The sequence below is a fragment of the Dendrobates tinctorius genome, unplaced genomic scaffold, assembly GCF_039654945.1.
Source record: "Dendrobates tinctorius isolate UK_male_01 unplaced genomic scaffold, ASM3965494v1 ptg000208l, whole genome shotgun sequence".
Taxonomy (NCBI): domain Eukaryota; kingdom Metazoa; phylum Chordata; class Amphibia; order Anura; family Dendrobatidae; genus Dendrobates; species Dendrobates tinctorius.
In genome coordinates this window covers 5,909,282-5,933,333 of record NW_027361875.1, presented here as the reverse complement: position 1 = coordinate 5,933,333, position 24,052 = coordinate 5,909,282, and the positions used below count along the sequence as shown (strand labels likewise).

The window sequence follows — 24,052 nt, the reverse complement described above, 5'->3', positions numbered from 1 at the left end:
ACTCCGTTTACTGTATCCACGTGATAGAAACCGAGTTTTTAATTCATTGGCACGGTTCTCAAAATCTACATTAGTGGAACAAATACGACGGAGTCGTAGGAACTGTCCCACAGGGATAGCTTTAATGAGATGATGCAGATGACAGGATGAGGCATGTAGTAAGGTGTTAGTAGATGTCTCCTTACGGTAAATATCAGTCTGAATTGTTCCTTCTATATCCTTTTTAACAGAAACATCCAAAAAGTTGATTTTTTCCGGATCCCAAGTCAATGTAAGCTTGATATTCAGATCATTACTATTCAAAGTAGATATAAATTGCAGGAGGTCGATGGAGCTGCCCTGAAAGATAAAGAAGATATCGTCGATGTAGCGCACCCATAAATGGACACACTCAATCAACCCCTGTTTATCAGACAGGAAGAGGTCCCTCTCCCACAGCCCCAGGAAGAGATTAGCATAGGATGGCACAAAGGCTGCACCCATGGCGGTCCCCTGGAGCTGTAGGTAGAAGGATCCCTTAAACACAAAAAAGTTGTGTGTGAGAGTGAACTCTAAGAGCTCCAGGATGAGGTCCCTAAGTCCCACTGAAATAGTGGAGGTGGTCAAATAAAATCGTACGGCATGTAGGCCATCGATATGCTTTATGTTGGTATATAGGGACTCAACATCAACAGAAGCAAGAAGAGAATCACTCTCCAAACAGAGTCCATCGACCTTCCGCAAGAGATCTCCAGTATCCTTGAGGAAGGAAGGCAAACTGGATACCGTATTTCGTAACCAAAAGCATTTGCACAACTTTCATTTTACAGAGTGAGCTGGTTAAAAAAAAATCAGGGAAGGACAGGTGTGAGCAAAACCCAACAGTGTTGGATTATTTGCAATTGTAGTTTTACAGGTTGCAACACACCACTATTGACAATCATCAGATGCAATGTAATAATGCATCACCGTGATCTTCAGGATTTGTGACCAGTGTTGCTTTAGTGTTCTTGCACCAGTTAACCTAGGTATGCTAATGACAGAGCACAGAATGCTACCTCTGCATAGATAAATGAGGTGGCAGGTAATGCTCAAGTTCAGCTCTAAAGCAGTTAGAATTGTGATTTTAACTCTGGACAATCTTACATGGTGTAATACCTTAACTCAAATAACTTTTCTACTCCAAATTGTTTGGCAGTCATCCCAGCTTCAGTGCCAGGTTTTGCTCCCATCGCCTGTGGCCGACTCTCTTGGTACCAACCCACGCCAGGTTACTTAGGTAAGCATAGTTACCAGCTACTATGTTTTACAGGAGTCTGTCCCATCATCCACTTCTCTCAGCTCCAGCCACTTGTCTTGTCATCTCCCCAGCAAACGCCTGCCTGTTATACAGCCAACTGCAAATACATTCTAGCTCAGTCGTGTAAATCCTGGTGTTATTGAATTCTCAACTCTGCTGCAACTCGGTTCCTGATAATGAATTCATCTTTTCTAATTCTAGTGCAATTTACACCTTTGTCTCTGTAAGCAAGGTCCCTTACTAGACTTCATCTCTGCTCGCACTGGCAGCTCTCTTCTGTTTCTCTGTATCGCATATCTGCAAGCAAGTTATCAGTTACAGTGGGGAAAAAAGTATTTAATCAGCCACCAATTGTGCAAGTTCTCCCACTTGCAGGGGAAAACTGCAAAAAACATGTAGTGAAACCGCACAAAAAAAGCACTAAATACGCAGGAAATATGCGCAGAAAATTCCAAAGCAGAATGCGCACCGTGTGCACATACCCTTAATGACCAAATACTTATTTTCCAGCATAATTTGCAAAATAAATCTTGCCACATCAGACAAGGTGATTTTCTGGATTTGTTTTCTCATTTTGACTCTCATAGTTGCAGTCTACCTATGATGTCAATTACAGGCCTCTTTCATCTTTTTAAGTCGGAGAACTTGCACAATTGGTGGCTGAATAAATAGTTTTTGCCCCATTGTTCTTATTCAACAACAATTCCTGTGTGTATTTCATCTATGCAAGCAAATTATCAAATTGCTTATTAATTAACTATTCCTGTGTTTTACATCTCTGCTAACAAGTTTTCAGATTTCCTATGTATCTATTGTTCCTGTGTATAACAGCATTCATGCAAGGTAGTTAAAAGATTGCTTCTGTGTCTACTGTTGCCATTTGTATGTCTGCTTTATCTGCTCTTCCTTGCTGCATTTATCTGTCTGCCGTTCTGTATACTCTGCTTTCCTGGTCTTGGCAAATCCATCCAATCTCCTCCGGTCCATGTTGTTCACCCTGAATTACGGCTTATAGAATCCATCTTGCTTATCATATAATTAATAAAATGGAGAACAGTTCTAGAAATACACAGGCATTTTACAAATTATAAGGCTACGGTATTTATCCTGAATGTTGATGGCAATTTATTTATTCACATAAAACAGATATCTTGTGAACAATATACAATATATCTTACCGGAGATACTACAAGTCATATTACAGTTGTTTTAGTGTTATGAACCCATATATATATATATATATATATATATATATATATATATATAGGAATAATAGGAGGTTATCTATGTGATCTATGCATCAATGATACATAAAAATAGGTGCACCGTCTTGCAATATTAATCTACCAACAAACCCTTTTATTAAAATGTTCTTTTGTACAATGATTTAGCATTACAAGTTTTTTTTTTTTACATCTCAGTTGTCGTTTTTTTTAAAAACATTGCTTTGCAAAACTGTTCCCATCAGTTCACTGAAAAAATAGATAATATTTTACATAACATTTTACAAGTTCTTTATTACAGTGCATTAACGGGCCTCAACATAGTGGATCACATAGCTTTGTAGCTGTTTGGATAAAGTAATGGCAAGTTATAAAGTTAAGGACACCTTGGATAATCTGGGAACCATGATGACAAGGCCAAAGTCCCCTCGTATCAAGCTACCTTCATGACCATTGCTGGAGATGGAGGCAGCAGCAGCTGAGATTTGGGAAATGTTAAAGGGTTATATGAGATTAGAAAGTCCTGACTGCTTTCCTCCAGAAATGGTGTCAGTCTTGGCCATGGGCTGTGTCTAGTACTGCATTTCAGCCTGATTCAATTTAAAGGGGTTGTCCAGCGGAAACAAGTTATCACCTTTCCTGTGCATAGGTCAGGGGTGGACATGTAATTGGTGCAACCTGTGGAGCCGCATGCGCAGATATAGACTGCAAAAATGGCCATAAACTGCATCCAGTGAAAACATCATGTCAATGTCATCTGAAATATAGCTCATACGCCATTTAAAACTGTGGAGATGAGACTGCATGCTCGTATCTTTACAAACTTCATACTGACTCACTATATAAACCCATCAAGTGCCATGTGCTTAGGTAAGGAATATACAGTAGGGCAATGCATACCGTGCTATGATGGGATATTGTACTGCATCCCAACTAGGACACTTGTAATTGCACTCCTGTCCAAAAAATACATAATAACGTGGTATACATTTTTTTACTATGCGGTTCTATGGTAGCCATCAAAACTGTGGCTGCTGTATCGGACTAATATCTCATGAACGTATACGTCTGACAGTAGGCGCAAACTAAATGAGCACTCATTGGCCTAATTATGACCTACTATATGATTCATGGGCCTAACTGTACACAAAGGGTTAATGCATGTGTCTATACTCAATGTATAAGACTGCGTTCTGACGTACCCTAAATGCTGCCATTTTATTTTGATGCTTTTTATCTGCAGGTTTTCTGCACCAAAATAAGCATTAATAATCTTCTCTGACTATTGAGAATTGGGTTTTTTTTTTTGCTGAAATTCTCCCCTTTATTTGACACTTTTTTTTGTGCAGATTTGAAGTATGATTTTTTTCTAATGGAGAAAAGCTTTGATTCTGCACTTAAAAATGTAACTTTCTCATGGTTGCCTTAGAAGTGTAGGCAGAAAAAACGCACCAAAAAAAAAGTTCAACTGCATCTTTAAACGCACAGTTTGAATGAGTCTTAATGAAATCACATCCACTTTGCTTAAAGGGAATCTGTCACCCCTTTTTTGAGATATCCTATAATGATATCATTCAATTGTGTGTCACATAAGGATTCTCTTAGTACTTTTGCTTCTCCCTGACCCCGCACCTTTCATGCATAAATACCTTTTTTATATCGGTTCAGATGTATGTAAACTGCCACGGTCCGGTCCGCTGGGCGGGGCTTATTCACCTGCTCCCCCTCCCTGTCTAAGAGAATCCTTATGTGACACACAATTGAATGATATCATTATATGATATCTCAAAAAAGGGGTGACTGATTCCCTTTAAACAATTAGGGCAGCAGATTTTCTGAAAAAGAATGCAGCATTTACACTGCATGGGAACACGGTGTGAGAGTAACTGGTCACTACAGCAGCATTCTGTGATCATTACCAGTTTGTCAGTGTAAAGACAGAATATACGGCATAGTATGCTAATGTACAGGAAAAAAACGCTCCATAGCACACTGTGTAACCTCCAAAAGAGAATCCCTATACCATATATCAACCTGCACTAAATCTAACATATTAGTGTTTCTTCTAGGGGAAGAATGAATAAAGGAGTATTCCAATCTGATAATGTGATGGAACATTGCTAGGCTATATAGTCAGCTTATGATAAGATTAGTAGAGTCCACCACTGAGGACCCACACCAACCCAGGGAATACCAGGAACTCAGTACCGCCATGCTTGCACTGACAGCTTCATTGGGGTGTGCAGGAGAAGTCTTCCTGATTTACATTATTCTAGCTGGGACTTGTGATCTCTCCCAGACAGGGAGTCTATGTCTTACTGCAGGGTGCTGATTTGTTATAATCAGCTTTCTGCTCTCAGGCTTGGGTATGGCCACCAGCAGCTACTTCTGCCCGCCAGTTATAGTTTGTTACTACCTGGTCTATTGCTTTGTATGTCTCTTGGATCCTAAATATCCGGTTGTTTAGATCATGACCTTAGTTAATTTCTCTGTTTACCTGACCATCTCCCGATTTTGTCCCTAACTTTGACCTCCTAGAAACGACCCATCTTGACGAACCTTCTCTTTGCTAGCTCACTCCAGTGGCCAATATCCACTCCGAAGATGTAACCCAGTGGGCCCTGAGTAAGTCCAGATTCCTGTATGTGCTTAAGGAATAAGGACCTGGGTTCCCCTGATACCTGCTAAATGGAGTGGTTGAACCTTCTCCCATGGCTTCTGCCACGAGACAGAGCCATGCTTGCCCTGCCGACTTCACTGCTGTTTTACATTATTCTTGCTGGGACTTGTGAGCCCTCTGAGACAGGGAGTCTAGGTCTTACTGCAGGGTGCAGCTTATCTTTTGTAATCACCTCTCTGCTGTAATCCTTGGACAAATCATGCTCTATTTACACTACCAGCAGCTACTTCTATCTGCCAGTTATAATTTGTTACTACCCTGGTCTATTGCTTTGTGAGTCTCTTGCATCCTAAATATCCTGGTGTTTAATTCCTGACCTTAGGTCGTTTCTCTTTTTGCCCAATTGTCTCCCACTTGACTTTGACTTCCTGGAAATGACACAGCTTGGCGATCCTCTCTCCACCGGCCAGCAGTCACTCCAGTGATGTAACTCTGTGGGCCCTAAGTCCAGTTTGGGGGTTAATGGGTAAAAGCCAAGGCTCTCCTGGGACCTGGTAAATGGAGTGACTTATGCATGAAAGCCAACTAAAAGCTGCTAGGCTTCCACCTACAGTGTGCCTTTACATTTGTGCCGTCCTCTGAACCAGCACTACAGTAAATAGATTATTTTCAGCCTTTATATGTGACTAAGCACATACACTTAGCACACAGCTCCTATCCTGGCTCTTTTCCATGATCAGTTCATGAGATGTTCACAGTTGAGATATTATGTAAAATGATCTCATAATCCTCCCTATAGCAAAAGTATCAACATCATAGTGTTAAATATAGCAAATTATGGCTCTGTTCATCAGCATTCGATATGTAGGCCCTGAGAATGAAACAGACTAAAAGGGGTTGACCAGGTTTACATTTTTTGGGGAATAGGCTTTCTTAGTGAGAAAAACAAAACCGGCCTTACTTTCCTCCTGCCACTCCATTGTTGCCTCTGCACTGCTACCTCCAATCTTTCTGGTAGCAGCGGTGAAGTCACAACTAGAGCATGAGACCGCTGCGCTCCAGTAGTCATACCAAGATGAACAGTATGAGAACTGCTGAGCCCAGTGATTGACTGCAGTGGTCATGTTTTCTCGAAAATTTAGAGGGGTCTCTGATGTCTCAGATGTGTGGCCTGACTCCATGCTTTCCTGGAGCACTGTGGGCTGTAATATACAGTACAGAGATAAAATATGGGAGGCTGCGAGAGCACCCAAATGATAACAGCTGCCTTCCACTAATTTTATAAGAATAAGTCAGGACCTGGTTACTAATAACACATATCATAGACCAGACCCATAGCCACAAAAAACTCAAAACCATGAACTAGGATTTCTCAGTTACTTTACCAATGACAAATATCTTTGCCTAATGAAAAATAAAAATATTAATTTATATTTTCTGAAAATTAGCATCTAAGAAAAGCTGCATTCTGGTACAATGTACATGAGAAATGAAGAGTGACAATGGAGAAGATTTTTTTCTACAGCTCATACATCTCATCAGCGTCACATGCTCTGTTAAATAAGATGGAGCACAATATGTATAGCTCATCTCCTATAAAAAAGTCCCTACACTGTAGATTGTGTAGCCTGAAAATCTTAGAACAGGTAAGAAAACAATACATGTATATAAAAGGTAATTGTGTTACAGACCCGCATCGTGTCCATTTAACACATCATATAGATGGTCTATACGAGGGATAAACCCAATGAATAACCTTGGGTTACAGTCTCTAATGTATTTTAAAAGTAGTCAGGTTTTTAATTCTTGATTGCGAATTACGTAATAGTGACCACTCAGTTTCTATCAGACCTCAAGACCAAGAAGTCTTTGGCATTACCTATGTGAACTTAGATCACTATAGGGATACTTTGGAGCATGGGGAATAGCAGATGAAACCACAATTCCAGGGCGGAAATCGACAACATACAGTAGTGGCCATAAGTTTTGAGACTAACACAAATTTTGGTTTTCACGTTTGCTATTACACTATTTTTAGATTTTTTTGTTATCTTTAGATCATGAGTTTTTACACTTTTATAGACACATACATCAAGTTTATGTAAAGACTCAATATTTACAGGGTTGAACCTTATTTTTTAGGACTTGTGCAATTTTCCTTTACAGCTGGGTATTAGCTTCTGGGCCAGTCCTAGAGGTGGTCTTCATCAGAGAATATAATTTTCCTCGTCCTCTGCAGTCCAATCCCTGTACTCACTACAAACTTATTTTCTCTGATGAAGCCCACTCTAGACTATTTAGGACTCTGGAATATCTGGAAGAATGATTATCCTGAGAATAAAAGGTGAGCGCTACCATGAGTCCCGTGTCATCCAACAGTAAAGCATCCTGAGACCATTCATGTCTGGGGGCTTTTCATTTATGGAGGGAGTTGACTCATTATTTTGCCTAAGAAGACTGCCATGAATAAAGAATGGGATCCAAACATCCTCTAAGAGCAATGTCTCCCAAGCATCCAGGAGCAATTTGGTGATGAACTATGCTTTTTCCAGCATGATGGAGACCATGTCACAAGACATAAGTGATAAGTGGCTCATTGAACAAAACAATGAGGTTTGGGTCCATGGCCAGGAAACTCTCCTGATCTCAATCCTACTGAGAACCTGTGGTCAAACCTCAAAAAGCGGGTGGACAAACAAAAAAACAGAAATTTTGATAAACTCCAAGCACTGATTAGACAACAATGGGCAGTTGAGTTTTCACTTAAACGTAATTTGTCAGTAAAAGTTTAAAAACTTATTAAATGCTGATAATTGTACTTCAGTAAGCAAAGAAATATTGGCCTAAAACCTAAAGATAATGAAGCAGCAAAACCAACATTTGTGTAAGTCTCAAAAGTTTTGGCCACGACTGCATATGCGACTATACCCGAAAAGTTATTTGGCCAACAGCTATCCCACATATTTGTATATGGAAAAACAGAATAGGATTGGCCAAACAATAGTTCAATTATGGAGCTCTGCAGATGCCCAAACTTATTAATTGTTGGTCATTTCCACTGAAACCTACCAACCGGGACCAATGCGTATTGGCACATGAAGACCTTTTCTTAGGTACTCCTAAGTTGTAAAATTATTATTATTACATATTCTTTTGTGGGATTATTTAATAATTTTGTCCATGAGCAGCCCACATAGCGATCCTACAAAATCATTAATGTAACTGACCGGCTCACTGGGGCTATTACGTACATGGGTCCATCTTTCATGAGTGTGCCACCATTGTCTGGAATAGTCTCTGGCAGTATAGCAGGAGGGCTTTAGTTGGGTATTGATGTTGAATTTTATGTAATTATTCAGAAAATGCGTCAATGCTGATGACTGATGATTCGGTGTCGTACAGTACTAAGAAATTTCGTCAAAGAAAGGAAGGTTTTTGCGAAGATCATCATAGATTACTATAGTTAGGCATAAATAATCCATGCCAAAACCAGTACAAGCATTGTGAGTCCTATGTTAAAAGATTCTTCAGGTCCATCACCAGTAAATAAAATCCATAGTAAACAGCATCAAAATGAAGGTAAAATCCTAATGTAGTGGTCAGGAGACTGGTGGAGGAATCCGTATCAAGATCTAATGCTTGATAAGATTTCAATTAGATTGTCAAATCCATAAAGATAACCGTCTTCTCGGTTCCCCTCTTGCCAGGGAATACGGTGGTTCAAAATTTGTCCCTCTGGTAGTGGTGTCGTTTTTCCAAAATCTATAAGCCATATGTTACACTTGCATTTCTTGTCGTGTACAAAAAGCAAGGAGCTTCCAATTACCTGCGGTGGCAGAAAGCAAAGGTTTATCACAGATTTAGTAAAATATAGAAGAAACTAGAAAAGAACTTGGATCAGGAGTAAAATGAGCCAACAGAATACAACTCACTTCCGTCTTGTGTTTAGCAATGCTGAGACCCCAGGTAGGTAACTGCACAGGGCGCGATTTGAGAGTAGGGGGTGCGATTTACAGATTTTTTTGATGTCAGAATGATACTATACACATTGCTCTGCTTTTATAGTGAGTTTTCCCATGTTATAGAGTGGCAGCATATCGTCAAGAGATGTCTTTAGGATTCACACGCTTGTGAACGGAAATTGCAGAACGGCTTCACTAAATAGCAATGGCTCAAGGTGCCACTGTGCAGAGGCCGCAGCACTGATTCAGCACTGCAGCCTGTGCGTCCTCAGAATCGGTGCCGTTCATCATGTACTCGTGCCATATCTTAGCAATGCCAAGCAGTTTGGAGCTAAATGTGAAGGCTTAGCTTGTGCCATGCTGCTTGCAGGAGATAGTTGTTAGTAAAGTGACAGCAACACATTTCAGGGTCGTGCTAACCTCTTCGCTACATGTACATCCTGACAGAGGTCTGGCGACCCTGAAACACGTTGATCGCCTTTTAATAAAGCTTTCAAAGTGAGAACAACTATCATCTGCATCTTCTGCAGGCTGCGCAGCACAGCCTAAACCTTCACATTTATCACCATACTGCTTTACATGCACGGATCATCTGGATCCAGGCAGCAGATTACCAGCAGCTGCTCTATGTGTTTTCAGATAAGACTGATGTAGGTGTTGTGTGAGCAGGGACACAGAGAGGCCTGCAATATCTGAGAATCTACGCTATTTGTCCCCCTTATTTTTTCTCTGGATTCTAATTTTCTTTAACTTAGCAATATGGCGCCATTTTATGAGCCATAAATACCCCCTTAAGTGTTCATGCACAGCTAATTGGCAATGCTGTAGGTGTCTGTACCTCGGAAATAGACTGTAGGTGAGGACAACATGGGGTAATTACATCACTGAGAGAATGAGGGCTGTATATGCAATGCATAGTTTTTATTTCCATTGTTACCATTTTTTGCCAACAGTTGGTGCATCCTGGATTCAGTAACGCAATATGTAGACTTTAGATTAGGTACATGAAATTATAGTAAGCGTTTTAGCCCAGATGCAAATCTTTATAAGGTGTATTACAGCTCTGTCAGTGACGGCCTGGCAGCTCTAAAAATGGCTACCACGGACAGGCTTAGCGCAAGCCACTCTGTTTACCAGATTCCAGGAGTTGCACTGGCCTTCACCCTTTAACCCCTGTACAGGGATCTGGACTTACACATGGTCCCCTGGGTTGGGGCCATGGAGTAGGCTGCTGGACGGTGGCACAGGTTTGTAGGAGTGGTCAGTTGCCCATGTCAGACTCAAAAGGGCAATCAATGTATAAAATCAGAAAACTAGTCAGTAAATGTGCCGACATCAGAACAAGAAACCTATGGACAAAACAGCTAAAAATCAGAAGCAAGCCAGCGGAAGAACAAACTGCCAGTAAGCTGGGAGTATTAGTAGGGTGTAATGCTGTCCAAACTAGTCAGTAAATGGGCCGAGGTCAGAACAAGAAACCTATGGACAAAACAGCTAAAAAGCAGAAGCAAGTCAGCGGAAGAACAAACTGCCAGTAAGCTGGGAGTATTAGTAGGGTGTAATGCTGTCCAATTGGCTGAAGCAGGGAACTGACTATTCCAGCTGGACAGTCACACATCCATACCGCCAGACTGGATGGCACTTCAGGTTCCAGCCACCCTTCCCTTAGTGGCTGAACAGAGTCAGAACTTCAGAGCTTCTGGCCCCGATGTCTCCTCTATCATTGGTGCCACCCAAGGAATTAATACAGCAGCTTCCAGTGATAGAAGTAGATGTGGCAAGAGCAAGTCCTGGAAGAGATGTGGCAAAAGGACTGTAAATAATCAACCTACCTCATGATGTCTGAAGAACTCTGAGGACTCCACAACACCTTTGATTTCCTGTAGTCTAGTCAGATACTTCTTCTGCAGAATACAGAAAAACACTGTTGTAATATCAGTGGATTGTCTATCACACCTCAAAACATCAAGTTCATGTGCTGGCGAGAAGGATGGGAGGTAAGAATATCACCATTTTAGGGATCAGCTAAGAGCCCTAGTAGTTAGTCCGCCACTATGGATTGGTATTTACTCCACCAATTATATCTCCAATCTACATACCAAGATTATCATGTTCCCATCAATAAATCCAAGGAAGGCTCTGTGGATTTGGTCCCGAGTTTTCGTTGTCTTGAAGTGTGTGTTGCATGTGCCGTCACCTTTCTACAGAAGAGAGCAAGGATTTAGTCTTCTTTCACAAGATAACCAGCTCGACACAGTAAAAGTAACAGATTCCAACTAGTGCTATCAAAATAAAAGCAGTTTTATAGTTCTGCAATATAAACTTAATTGGTGTCCGTCATGTGTCTAACGAAGGCACAGTCAAGATGCAGCCGCATTCACATGAGAATGACTATAAATGCGGAATTTTTGCTCAATAATACACTATATACGAGGCCAGTCTTGTGGATGATAATGTATTTGGCATCTTTATATGCCCATCCCTTGACCTGCTGAATGTGATTGACAAGCTGATGGGATATATTTGACACCCTCCCCCCATAATATATCAGGTTGACCAACATTGTGCTTTAGTTTGGGAAATTCTGTATTTTTGCCCTTCTAGGAATAGAAAGAAGTACCTTTAAACACACAGTTGTTATTAACCACTAAAAAGCACACTGACCCTAATGCCCTCAATCCTAAAGCCCAAAGTTGATGTTGAGCTGATGGTCTCTCTCCATTGCATGTATCGGGGTTTGGTGACGGCTTGCTGAGCGCTCTCCTCCTCTGTAGGTGCATCAGGATCCACCTCAATCATCTTCTTATACATGTCCTTCCTGAGCTTGGGCTTTCCACGGGCCTTCATCAACTCCTCTTCCAAATATGTCCTGGGAGATAAAAATGATATAAAAACAATCATGACCAGACCAAACGTATTATATATGCATATTTATATCTGTCGTTTCCCTTACATGGGGCTTCTGGAGATTCTGACATGCATTTATTGACTCAGGCACTTCTGCTTTTCCATCAAAAATTTCCCGTTACTCTTTTTGAATTTTATCTCTTTTTATTTTATTTTTTAAAAAGATCTAATTTTCAGCATTCTAAGTGAAAATTTTTAGGAAACATTTGTAGATGTGAATTAATATAGAAAAAACAAAATTAATACCATTTGTAAAAAGACTAGAAATTCCTATGACATCGGGAATTCCTTGATCACAATTCCCCAAATAGATTGACCAGAGCTTAAACAGCTTATCTCTGTAATTGTATTGGACATAGTATCATATATATGAAGGGTTCATTGCTTAAATATTATGGTATATAAATCATTCATGAAGCCAGTTCTACTTACAAGTCTATTTTAGCAAATTAACAATCATTAAACTACAATTTTGGATTATCGTCCCTTAGAATCCTGCATTCTGTCGTTCAACTGATTTCATCTAAAATGGGATTTCTTTATTTTTCAATCTTAGTTTTACTAGGATTTTCCTATTAAATTATGGTAATTCTTTTTATATTTATTATTTATAAAGGGAAAACAACAAGATCAAGGATCAAGGAAGAGAATCGGTAAAATAAAATGAAGAACCCTCCAAAAACGCGGCAAAAATGCTAAAAAAAAAAAAGAGATGGAAAGCTAAATAAAACTTCTAAAATTTACTTAAAATTGCCGTAAAATAAAAAAATTATATCTGTAAACTTTTTTTTCCGTAAATTGACAACTGGGGCAGGGATCATACACAATCTGACACTGTGGACAGTCTATGGATAGAGACAGACAGTGTTGAGACATTCTATGTTTACAAGTGGAATGGAAGAACCTAGTTGGCAATGTATTCATATATTTTTAGAAGGAATAACTGAGGAACGACACAAAGCAGAGATGCTGCAGAGCTATTTTCTGGGAAAATATTTTTTTTACAAACACATTTTAGGAGTGGCGGTAGCACCCATGGCCTCATAGATAGCTTTCAAGACTTAGGCTGATTTCCAAAATCTGTGATGCAAGGACTGTTCTCACATCGGAAGACCAAATCCGTCTTCTGGGTCTTCCGACTTGAACCAACAGCTTCATAGACATCTATATATATAAAACTGAATGTATGTATGAGTGTATCACCAACCAATCACGAAGCATCTTTCATTTCACCAGAGCTGTTCAAAAGAAGCTGAGCTGTGATTGGTTGCTATGAGCAACAGTTTTCCTTGCAACCAATCACTAAGCATCTCTCATTTCACCAGAGCTGGTTAAAAGAATCTGAGCTATAATTAGTTGATATGAGCAAGTTTTCCCACTTGACAACACCTCAGCAGACACTGACTGCGTGGGAGAAATCTAGCATCCCTGGGGACATAAGCTCCCAGCCATTGTCTGCCCCCAGAAAGGAGCACAGAGCACTTTGGTTTTGACCCTGAGCCTCTCTTAAAGGGATCCCCGGTATGGAAGTTAAAACCGTTCCACTCAGCTCTGTGGTTCTGACCCCAGGGTCTCTTAAAGGGATCATTGGTATGGAAGTTAGGGCAAATCCACTCTGCGCTTTGGTACTGACCCCAGGCCTTTCTTAAAGGGATCTCCAGTATGGAAGTCAGGGCAAATCCATCCAGCGCTTTGGTTCTGACCCCAGACCTCTCTTAAAGGGATCCCCGATATGGAAGTCAGGGCAATTGCCTTCAAATGCTCTGGTATTGACCCCAGGCTCTCTTAAAGGGATCTCCTGTATGCAAGTCAGGGCAAATCCACTCAGTGCTCTGATCCCAGGCTCTCTTAAAGGGATCTCCGGTATGAAAGTCAGGGCAAATCCACTCTGCGCTTTGCTACTGACCCCAGGCCTCTCTTAAAGGGATCTCCGGTATGAAAGTTAGGGTAAATCCCTCAGCGCTCTGATTCTCACCCCAGGCCTCTCTTAAAGGGATCCCTGGTATGGACGTTAGGACCGTTCCACTCAGCGCTCTGGTTCTGACCCCAGGCTGATGGGATGATGTGGGATATTAGGGGGAGTAGTCCGGTGGCTCTGGCTGACGGGATGATGTGGGATATTAGGTGTAGTAGTAGTGTGGCTCTGGCTGACGGGATGATGTGGGATATTAGGGGTAGTTGTCCGGTGGCTCTGGCTGACGGGATGATGTGGGATATTAGGGGGAGTAGTCCTGCGTCTGTGATGGGATGATGTGGGATATTAGTGGTAGTTGTCTGGTGGCCCTGGCTGATGGGATGATGTGGGATATTAGGGGTAGTAGTCTGGTGACTCTGACGGGATGATGTGGGATATTAGGTCTAGTAGTCCGGTGGCTCTGGCTGACGGGATGATGTGGGATATTAGGGGTAGTAGTCCGGTGGCTCTGGCTGACGGGATATTATAGTGAATGTGGCTATGCGGAGGGGGCGGGGCTCTACACTCAGCTTTATATATATAATCATTATAATTTGTTATAACTAACCGTAGTTAGTTACTATGCCCGGGCAGCGCCGGGCTCTTCAGCTAGTATATATATAAAGCATTCCTCTCAGGTCTGGAAACCAAGTAGTCAGTCAGGTTCTTCTAATCCGCGCACGGTACATGTACAAGGACTGCGTGAAACCGGCCTAACTGCAAGTCCTGACGAAAAAATATTTCATATTTTGAAACATAATCTAAAGTTTTCAAGCATCTGAATTTATTGAAAAACATTTGTGTAAGCCCACTGACATCAATCAGTAGAATGATTAACCAAGCTACGAGTAAGGCCGGGATCACACATGCGAGAAGCAAGGCCGAGTCTCGCATGTTAATCCCCAGCACTGCCGCTGGCACTTGGGAGTGGAGAGTGAGGCTGAATGTATTGCTATACGGCCGCACGCTCCGCTTCAAGTGCCGGGTATTAGGTATTCCTCGCATGTGTGATCCTGGCCAAAGTCACCAGTAGGGAACCAATTTCCTTGTGGATCAACCAATATAACAATATAGTTAATTTCATTTACTCAAAAGCTTCTGGAAATTGAATATATTAATTCGGGCATGTGGAAACATATTAAACTATTAAATATTGGTGTATCCTGGAGGCTGACATGTGGATAATAATTAGAAATTGGGAATGATTTACAAAACATGGATCTGCTCTTGCATGCTACTGGATTCAGTTTCCTGCTCTCGCCTCTCAACTCTCGAAGTAAAGAGTTGAGCATTTGAAAAGACAAAAAAATATAAAGAATGATCTAACGTATAGTGCAAAATATAACAGAGCTATGTATAGATGTATAATGAGGTCACACGGACAGCTGAGCCAGTGTCCATGAAAGCAAATCGGATGGCTGCTTTATTTTTATAGTGTAATGTAGGCAATGATATGTGATTCCACTGGTTGTTTAGGGCAACGGTTCCTGCACTAGTTCTTATACATGAAGCTCAGTGTTGGACCCCGAGCTATATTCACCCTTCCCAGGTTTAGTGATGAGCTTCCAGTGTCTGTCCCACCGCTTACATCACATCGACATGGTTGCTGCCAATCAGTGATCTCAGTGGGTCTCTGGAGTTTGTGTCATCTACTTAGCTCACTGACTGGCTACATCTTGGACGAAGTGACAATAACAGACACTAGGAGCGGAGGCGGAGTCTCACTGCTGGACCTGGGAAGGGTGAATAAAGGAAACTGGGAAACCCCCCTAAAGTTGGTGATGGTGTGATCAGTGGAAGCCCCACTGATCCTGAAAATAGGGAATGGTGTATTTGTGCCATCGCTCCATTGGTGTATAGTCGAGTACAGAACTCCAAGATAGATGTGGAAATCTTGTGGAACTCCTTGTAGTAACATTGCATAAATAATTACTAATTACAGAAAAAACATGTTTTTTTACCATTTCATTTATGTAACAGAAAACTTGAACTTTCAAAATAAATGGTAATTTGAAAAGGTCCTAATGAAATATTGCATTTAGGTCAAATTAGGTAACAACCCTATGAAGTGAGGCTACGTCAACAATAAGTGCATACATCTCACCGCAGCGGCAATTAACGTTAATGTGTTATTACAACCAGTCATGTAGGAAAGTCATTATATCTTGTTTCATCATCATAAAATATATTGTTACCGGGTAATTCTGGGTGTAATCTGTCTACACCCAGTCTACCAACAGCTAGTCATCAGACTGAATCATTTTCTTATTGGTTCAGCTGTATAATCAATGACCAAATATGGTCCAGCAACTATCTAATAAAGAGGGCCATATATATTGTGATGTCCTAACTAGTGGTAGTGGTGTACTGAGGAATAGGTGTGTATCACACAGACAGAAGTCTGCTGTGATCTGAATCCAAGACAGGTTGCTGGGTCCTGTAGTCCCATAAACCTGTATCTTTAGTAAAGGGCTGGATTTAGGGTTAACTAGAAGTGATAGGTGGGACTGGTTCACCACACACCTCCCAAGGGGTGTGCTCCTGTAAAGACAGGAAGGTCCTATTTGTTTCCTGTGTGGAGCACATGAAGGAAGTCCATGTGTGAGATTGGAGCGGGCTGGAGCTCCAAACGGTCCAGGAGACACCAAGGGTCTGGACTACGGACACGAGTCAGAGGAAGCTAGGCTGGGACACCTGAGGTGCTGTTAGCCAGGTAACCCAGAGCCTAATGTTCTGACGGAGGCACTGGAAATGTGTGAACAGAACCGGACTGGAATAGACTGATCATGGATTCTGTGTTGTTTACATGCCTACCAGGGGTTATAAAGTGGTTTATGAGGCTGTAATAAACCGGAGCTGTGGACTTGTTTAAAAGGAATCTGCTCCTGTGTGTTCCAATATCGCTGCCAAACGCACATACCCCAGCCCACTAGTGATCGCTACGTCACAATATATATTATTGGGCAGGCTACCGGATCTGACAAAGTTGGATCCATGGACAAGTATGCCTGATCTTATTTGTTTGGAAACCAGGCCTGCTGCTTGAAATTTTTTTTTGAGAGGCCAGATGACCTCTTTAACAAAAGTGTTTTTTGTTTTTTTTTTAAATCTAGGGATGTAGCTCTTTCAGAAGAAGTGGTTGTTAAAAAAGATTTTCTGGACAGTTGTGTGATTGCCGTTTTTTGCATCATCAGAAGTCACTCCTGTACGATGGCTGTCAGTCCATATCCAGCTATGTCTTTCATACAGAGGCATAAAGAGGTTTATTTTCTGTAGAATTCCAGCAGAAAAAAAAACTGTACCAATCTCACAAAGCTATTCTCTCCAAGAAGCCCTGATTTTCAAGGGGTCGTCAACTACTAATTAGCTTTATAAAAATGGACCCAACGTGGTGCTAAAATAAACATACCTACTCATCTAATGGATGCCAGTGTCCCGGCCAGCCTCCTGCCTTCCTCAGCATAAGCTGATTGGCTGCAGTGGTTAAGTTCCGTCTGAGTCAGAAGATTGTGCCAGAGAACTGTTTCTTATGGCTCAGATGGAAAGTGATTGCCTAAGGCCTGTTTCACACTTCCGTTTTTGTGTCCGCCAAACGGATCCGTTTCCGTTTTTTTGACGGAAACTGATGCAAACGGATCCGTTTTTTAAAAACGGATCCGTTTTTTTGACGGATCCGCGGTAACCGTAATGGAAGTCTATGGGACAAAAAAAAACGGATCCTGCAAAAAATGGCGGATCCGTTTTTTTACGGAAAACAACGGATTTTGACGGATTTGAAAAAACGGAAGTGTGAAACAGGCCTTAGCCAATCAGCAGACTATGGCTGTGTGAGAACTTTAGAGGAACTCCTGGGGTGGACCCGCTGGACCGTGGTAACGAATCTCCCTCGGGCAAGCTGACCAGGTGGACCACCCCCTATACAGGGAGCGTTAGGGGCAGGCCCAGGGGAGACTATCACCACGGCAGCTGGTACACAGGGGCGGACACAGGAGTCACAGCAGGAGACCGGAGAGGTTGGAGGGAGGACCAACAGGACAGGAACACGGGAAGACGGGCAGGACTAAGATGCAGGCAGGCACGGCTGTAACACGGGAATGCGGCTAGGCAGAGACACAGGCTAGTAGACCCGGCAGAGACATGGGAACACCACGGGACGGAACCACGGGCAGGCACTAGGAGAGAGGAAAACGAAGAGGGGAGGTGAGAATCATGGACAGACAACAGGAGCTTGCAGCAGGGAAAAGCGCAGGGAGATGTGGGACCAGAATCACTTGTGAGGCACAAATGACAGACAGGCATAGCCAGGAGGAAGAGGCGGCCTGATGAGCAGAGTGCACAGCGGGACTTCCGGGTCAGGATCCTCCAGGGGCAAAGAGCAGGCTGGAAGGAGCGGCCGACATCAGGAGGGAAGGAGTGTGCGTGCACTGCTGAACTCAGTGCGGGCGCACACCCGACGGGAGGCAGGAGTTGGAGCAGGCACCGGAGGACGAGCGGGTGCGTGCCAGGACGCCGAGGACTGGTAAGTATGCCGGGAGTCGGTGACGTGACAAGCGGCGGCAGCGGCGTGACAGACTGGCTGCAGCATACACCTGAAGAGAAAGGTGGGAGACAGGAGGGCAGCCGTACTGAAGAGCCACTGGTGTCCAATATGTGCGTAAGTTATTTTTCAAGTTATCACTTTCATGGACTTATTTTAAAAACATTATAAGGCCTCAAGTGAGCACCAAATGGTAACACATTAAGTCCCAATTGGGGTAAAAGGTGTTAAAGGGAACCTTTCAATAACACTACCCCTAGGCAAGCAGTTAATACATTAAAATAACTATTATAGTGTCGTCCGTTGTGCCAAAATTTTGGCATTTAGTAATAGGCAAATTAGGTTCCCTCAACTTTATTTTGATACTAGCTGAAGAGCCCGGCGTTGCCCGGGCATAGTAACTAACTACGGTTAGTTATAACAAATTATAATGATTATATCTATATATATAAAGCTGAGCATATAGTCCCGCCCACTCCGCATAGCCACATTCACTATAATATCCCACATCATCCCGTCAGCCAGAGCTACCGGACTACTACCCCTAATATCCCATATCATCCCGTGAAAGCCACCGGACTACCCGCATCATCCCATCAAAGCCAGTAAAAGTAGAATAGTGAAATTGCACAGAAACATGGTTCACTAAGATACCAGGTTTTCTACTGATCAGGCTGACATTCTCACTTATCTGCCACCATAAATATCACAGTCATGCTTTTCACCAATGTACAAGCACAAACCTTATACATTAGTACAGTAGAGAAACCTTCACACACATTTTCATGCACCGTCAACTTGTAATTTGTCCGGTTGAGTTGCTCATGGATGTACAGTATCTGTATGCAGTATAGTATCATATTTAATGGGTTGTTATGGGAAAAGCGTTACGCGTTATATGGGTATATTCAGGTGAATTATGGGGAAAGTAGCACTTTAAAAAAACTGACAGCATCAGAGCACAGTAACACATCAATAATGCATAAAAGTGTCTGTGAGAAAATATTAAAAACACATGACATTTAAAATGTGCACTTTCCTACATTCATGTGTGTCACTTAATGATACCACACGGGAGGGAAGGATTCATTTCTGTCATGCTCTCTGCTCCTTTCTGGTGGACAGACGATGGCTGGGAGCTTATGTTCCTGGGGATGCTAGATTTCTCCCACCATGTCAGTGTCTGCTGAGGTGTTGTCAAGTGGGAAAACTTGCGCATAGCAACCAATCAGAGCTCAGCTACTGTTAACCAGCTCTGGTGAAATGAGAAATGCTTAGTGATTGGTTGCAAGGAAAACTGTTGGTCGTAGCAACCAATCACAGCTTAGCTTCTTTTGAACAGCTCTAGTGAATTGAAAGATGCTTCATGATTGGTTGGTGATACACACACACACACACACACACACATTGATTTTTATATATAGAGATTTAAGAAAGCGCAACACAGCTCAATCAAGATCCAAGCTGAAACTGAGACTTTACTGAGTACTTCCTATTTCTCATGTAAATAAACTACTAACTTTAGAATAAAAAAAAACCTCTTGGAGACAAAAGAGAAAGCAAAAGTATCTCATGAAACTAAAACTTGATGAGTTTGGTTTTCTTTTAGGGTGTGTGCACATGTAAGAGTTTTTTTCGCCATTTTTTAAGCGTTTTTACCGGCAAAAACACTTACAAGAATCATCCCATTCATTTTAATGAATTCTGCACTTTCTGTGCATATTGATGCGTTTTTTCCGCAAAAAAAATGCATTGCGGTAAAAAACGCAGCATTCTCATTAATTTCGCGGAAAAATCCACATTTCTTCTATATTCTATGAGACTGGGGATGCTCTGGAAAAAACGCGTAAAAAACGTGCAAAAATCGGGTGGAAAAAAAAGCGCGTTTCCTGGGAAGGAGTCCGGTTTTTAGTCAGGAATTTTCAGCATACGTGGGTACATAGCCTTAGACTTCACCATAATCGCTTATGTGATTATTGTCAAGTAATAATTATGGATATTTTCTTTAGCCATTTCCCACCTGGAATTATTGGTTCCAAACGATTCAATGAACTTTTTTCCTTATTCACGGATGTCAAACCTAGTAAACACACAGTTTTATAACAGCGACTAGAAGAATACTCATCCAACTGGTGCCCTAATCTTCTAGCAAGGATAAAGAGCGACAACAAAGAGCATCTCTGAAGGACTAGCCAGTAGTGATGCGTGAACGTACCCGGATAAGGTGTTATCTGAGCATGCTCGGGTGCTAGCTGAGTGTTTTTGGCATGCTCAAATAATATGTTTGAGTCCCCGTGGCTGTATGTCTCGTGGCTGTTCGACAGCTGCAATACATGAAGGGATGGCCCGTTTGTTAGGCAATCCCTCCATCTGTTGTGGCTGTCAAAAAGCCGTGAGACATGCAGCCGCGGGGACACGAACATATTTTTCGAGTACACCAAGGTCACTCGATTAGCACTTGAGCATGCTCAGATAACACCTTATCCGAGCACATTCGCGCATCACTACTTGCCAATTCCATGCAATAAATGTACACAGACCATGGTCAGTGGGAACTGTGCAATGTTTTATTTCCCTTGTGGAGGCTCCATAGGATGATTAAAAAATTGGTACTTGGTTCCCCTGTGGATTACAGTTGATCACTGGGGGTCTAAGCCATAGGTCACCCTATGTTTACCCAATCGCTGGAGGACCGTTTTTGAAGACAACCTTTCAAGAACCAAGCATGTTAGAACTCTCATGCAGCATATTAGAGTTGTTGTCCAGTTAAAGGTGTTATCCATGTATGAGTGATACAATTCTATACACCTTCCTAATGCACTTCCGTTAGAAGAGCAAGACCAATGTTTCCTTTTCATCCTTTATGCCAGATCTTGGCACCTTCACTTCCAGCCCTAGAGTGAACTTCCTATGCCAGCATGTTTTCAGAGCCGGGTGTGAAGTGGGTCTGGCTGCCTGGTCCTTTTCAATAATTAAAAGGGTTGTCCAATTTTATTTTTTTTTACTTAAAAACATGTATTTGTGGCTAATAATCATTTTTGCAACTGGGTTTCATAAAAAATGTAGCTTCTACAGCCTATTTCTTCATTGCAAATTTAGCTTCGATGTGCTCTGTAACCATAAATCAGTTGAGAGGAGCGCAAAAAAACCCCAAAAAACAACAGTTAAAAGAGTTACAAACTACCTACTAACCTGTCATAGCAGGCTGACTGATGGATCATGTGGTTCCAGTGCCGGAAGAAGGCAGTCATGTGATCGCACCTGTCTCGGATCCATGCTTTTCTCTGCTCTCCCCAGTCTGCTGAACTCTAATTTGCTCCATATCGGGCTTTGCAGATGGCCTGGCGTGATCTCATATGATATTGTGCCTGGGCCTAAACGAGCCCTACCAAGGCACACACCTGTGTCATGGCATTCAGACGTTCCAATTACTCCAGAGTTCTGTTTGCTACCTGTTCCCGGTCTTCTAGAACCTCTGCTACGTGTCCGCCAGTGACTTCCAGGATGTCTCCTGTTTGCCTACAGCTTTCAGGACCTCTGCTACTTGTTCAGGGTCTACTAAGACCTCTGCTACCTGCTCCCAGTCTTCTAGAACCTATGCTACGTGTCCGCCTTTGACTTCCAAGACGTCTCATGTTCGCCTACAGCTTTCAGGACCTCTGCTACCTGTTCAGGGTTGACCATGACCTCTAATATGTGTTTCAGGTCTTCAAGAACCTCTGCTACCTGTCTGTGGCATCCAAGACCTCTGCTAAATGACTGTAGTCTCCAAGGATTTCTGCTATCTGTTTCGAGACTCCTGCCTGTGGTTTCCCATACCTATGCTATCTGTTTCCTGTGTGCTACAACTGCCTGCTACACCTATGCCCGTGTGTCCACCCGGACTTTGAGACTCCACCTCTTCTAATGAGCCCAACAGAATACCATAACCATGGATCCCAAATACGCAACATCGTTGGCATACTGTGTCTTTGTATTCAGACATTTTAGCTGCTACTTCTGTCTTTTCACCTGCTCCTGGTCTTTCAGGTCCTCTGCTATGTGCCTGCCTGCATCTTCCAGTACCTCTGCTAGCTGTTTCCAGTCTTTCAGGACCTTTGCTACGTGTTCACCTAAAATTTCTAGGAAGTCTCCAGTCTACCTGCAGCTTCCTTTACCTCTGTCAACTGTTTCCCTTGTGCCTCAACTGCCTGCTGCACCGACGCCTGTGTGCCCACCAGGACCTTGGACTTTGTGTTAGGCGTTGGATTCCTGCAGCGGCACGACAGGAGTCCAGAGTCTCACATGCTGCTCTGCAGCAAGCCATTCCTGAGGCTAAGTCCCTCTGCCGCTCCACTGAGCATGCTCACGAGACGATCTCCCATTGGAGGTCGGGAGTCCCGTGCTCAGGTCCTTCTCCAGATCTGATTGGTCCATCTCAGAGATCTGGAAGGTCCCGGCAGCGCACGGCTATGAAAGGCCCGCATGGTCGCTTGGCCATGCGCTAGTATAGACTCTTCTTGCTAGATGTGTGAATGGTGATGGATGTATGACTCTGGTGACTGACTTATTAAGATTCCCCTCCCTCTGATATTACGCATGTGGATAGGGAACTAGGGAAAGAGTCAGCGCCAGTCAGTGGCAAGCCATAGGCCACTGTGCACATTGCACCTCTACACTAGCGTCCGGTGGTGTCACGTCTCGGCACTATCGCATAGCGGCTGTGTCTGCCGCCGCGCTGCATTCAGCAGCACTTACCGGCATCCGCAGTAGCGACGCCGCACGCACGGTAGGTCTAGATGGACACCGACCCCAGTCTTGGGCCCGTGTCCTGTGACTGGATACCGTGCGTACAATTTCGCTGAGACCTGTGAGTCTAACAGGCTCGGCGTTTATGTTTATGTTACAGCGCCTCTGTGAGCTAACAGAGTCCGCTCTGCGCACATCGGGTGACGTTGAACCCGTACGCATTATACCGCCATATAGCGCGTCTGCCATTAATTAGCAGCAGTGTTAACACCTTCTGCACGGTGGACCCCGAGCGCCGAACGCACTTTATTATTTATTTATTTAGTGCGTTCTGCCGTTCCTAACATTATACTAGCGCCAGGGTCTGGCTAATAATGGCGGACCAGCAGCAGCTACAGCGGTACATTCGGCAGCTGGAGGGCAGGTTGGCAGCCCTCGAGAGTTCCACCTCGGCTGCGGATGCTGCTGCGGTCGCTGCCCAGACAATTGCAGAGGCTGTCTCCCGGGCGTCCATGTCCACGCCCATGCCGACAATTTCCCGCTTCCCGTTGCCAGATACATTTTCTGGTGACAGCGCCAACTGTAGGGGTTTCGTGAGCCAGTGCTCTATCCAGCTCGAGTTACTGGCCGCGCGATTCTCTACAGAGCGGGCTAAGGTGGGGTTTATCGTCTCCCTCCTGTCGGGCAGGGTGTTGGAATGGGCTACGCCATTATGGGAGCGTGATGACCCTGTGGTACTGAGCGCTGCTCAGTTTCTAAAATCACTAAAGCAGGTCTTTTTGTGGCCCCGGGTCACTCATGACACCTCTCTCCAATTACTTGCGCTAACGCAGGGACCCCTG

General features: G+C 43.0%; 1 protein-coding gene across 1 annotated transcript in view; it reads right to left on the bottom strand.

Annotated features, from left to right (window-relative positions):
* Positions 1 to 2,617: 2,617 nt before the first annotated feature.
* Positions 2,618 to 24,052, bottom strand: part of ITPKA (inositol-trisphosphate 3-kinase A) — a 143,563-nt gene continuing 122,128 nt past the window's right edge. The window contains exons 4-7 of the mRNA XM_073554174.1: positions 11,749 to 11,953; positions 11,184 to 11,285; positions 10,917 to 10,988; positions 2,618 to 8,948 (exon numbers count right to left, since the gene is read on the bottom strand). Of these exons, the coding sequence (XP_073410275.1) occupies positions 8,748 to 8,948; positions 10,917 to 10,988; positions 11,184 to 11,285; positions 11,749 to 11,953 (580 nt within the window). The 3' untranslated portion in view covers positions 2,618 to 8,747. The remainder of the gene's footprint in view (positions 8,949 to 10,916; positions 10,989 to 11,183; positions 11,286 to 11,748; positions 11,954 to 24,052) is intronic.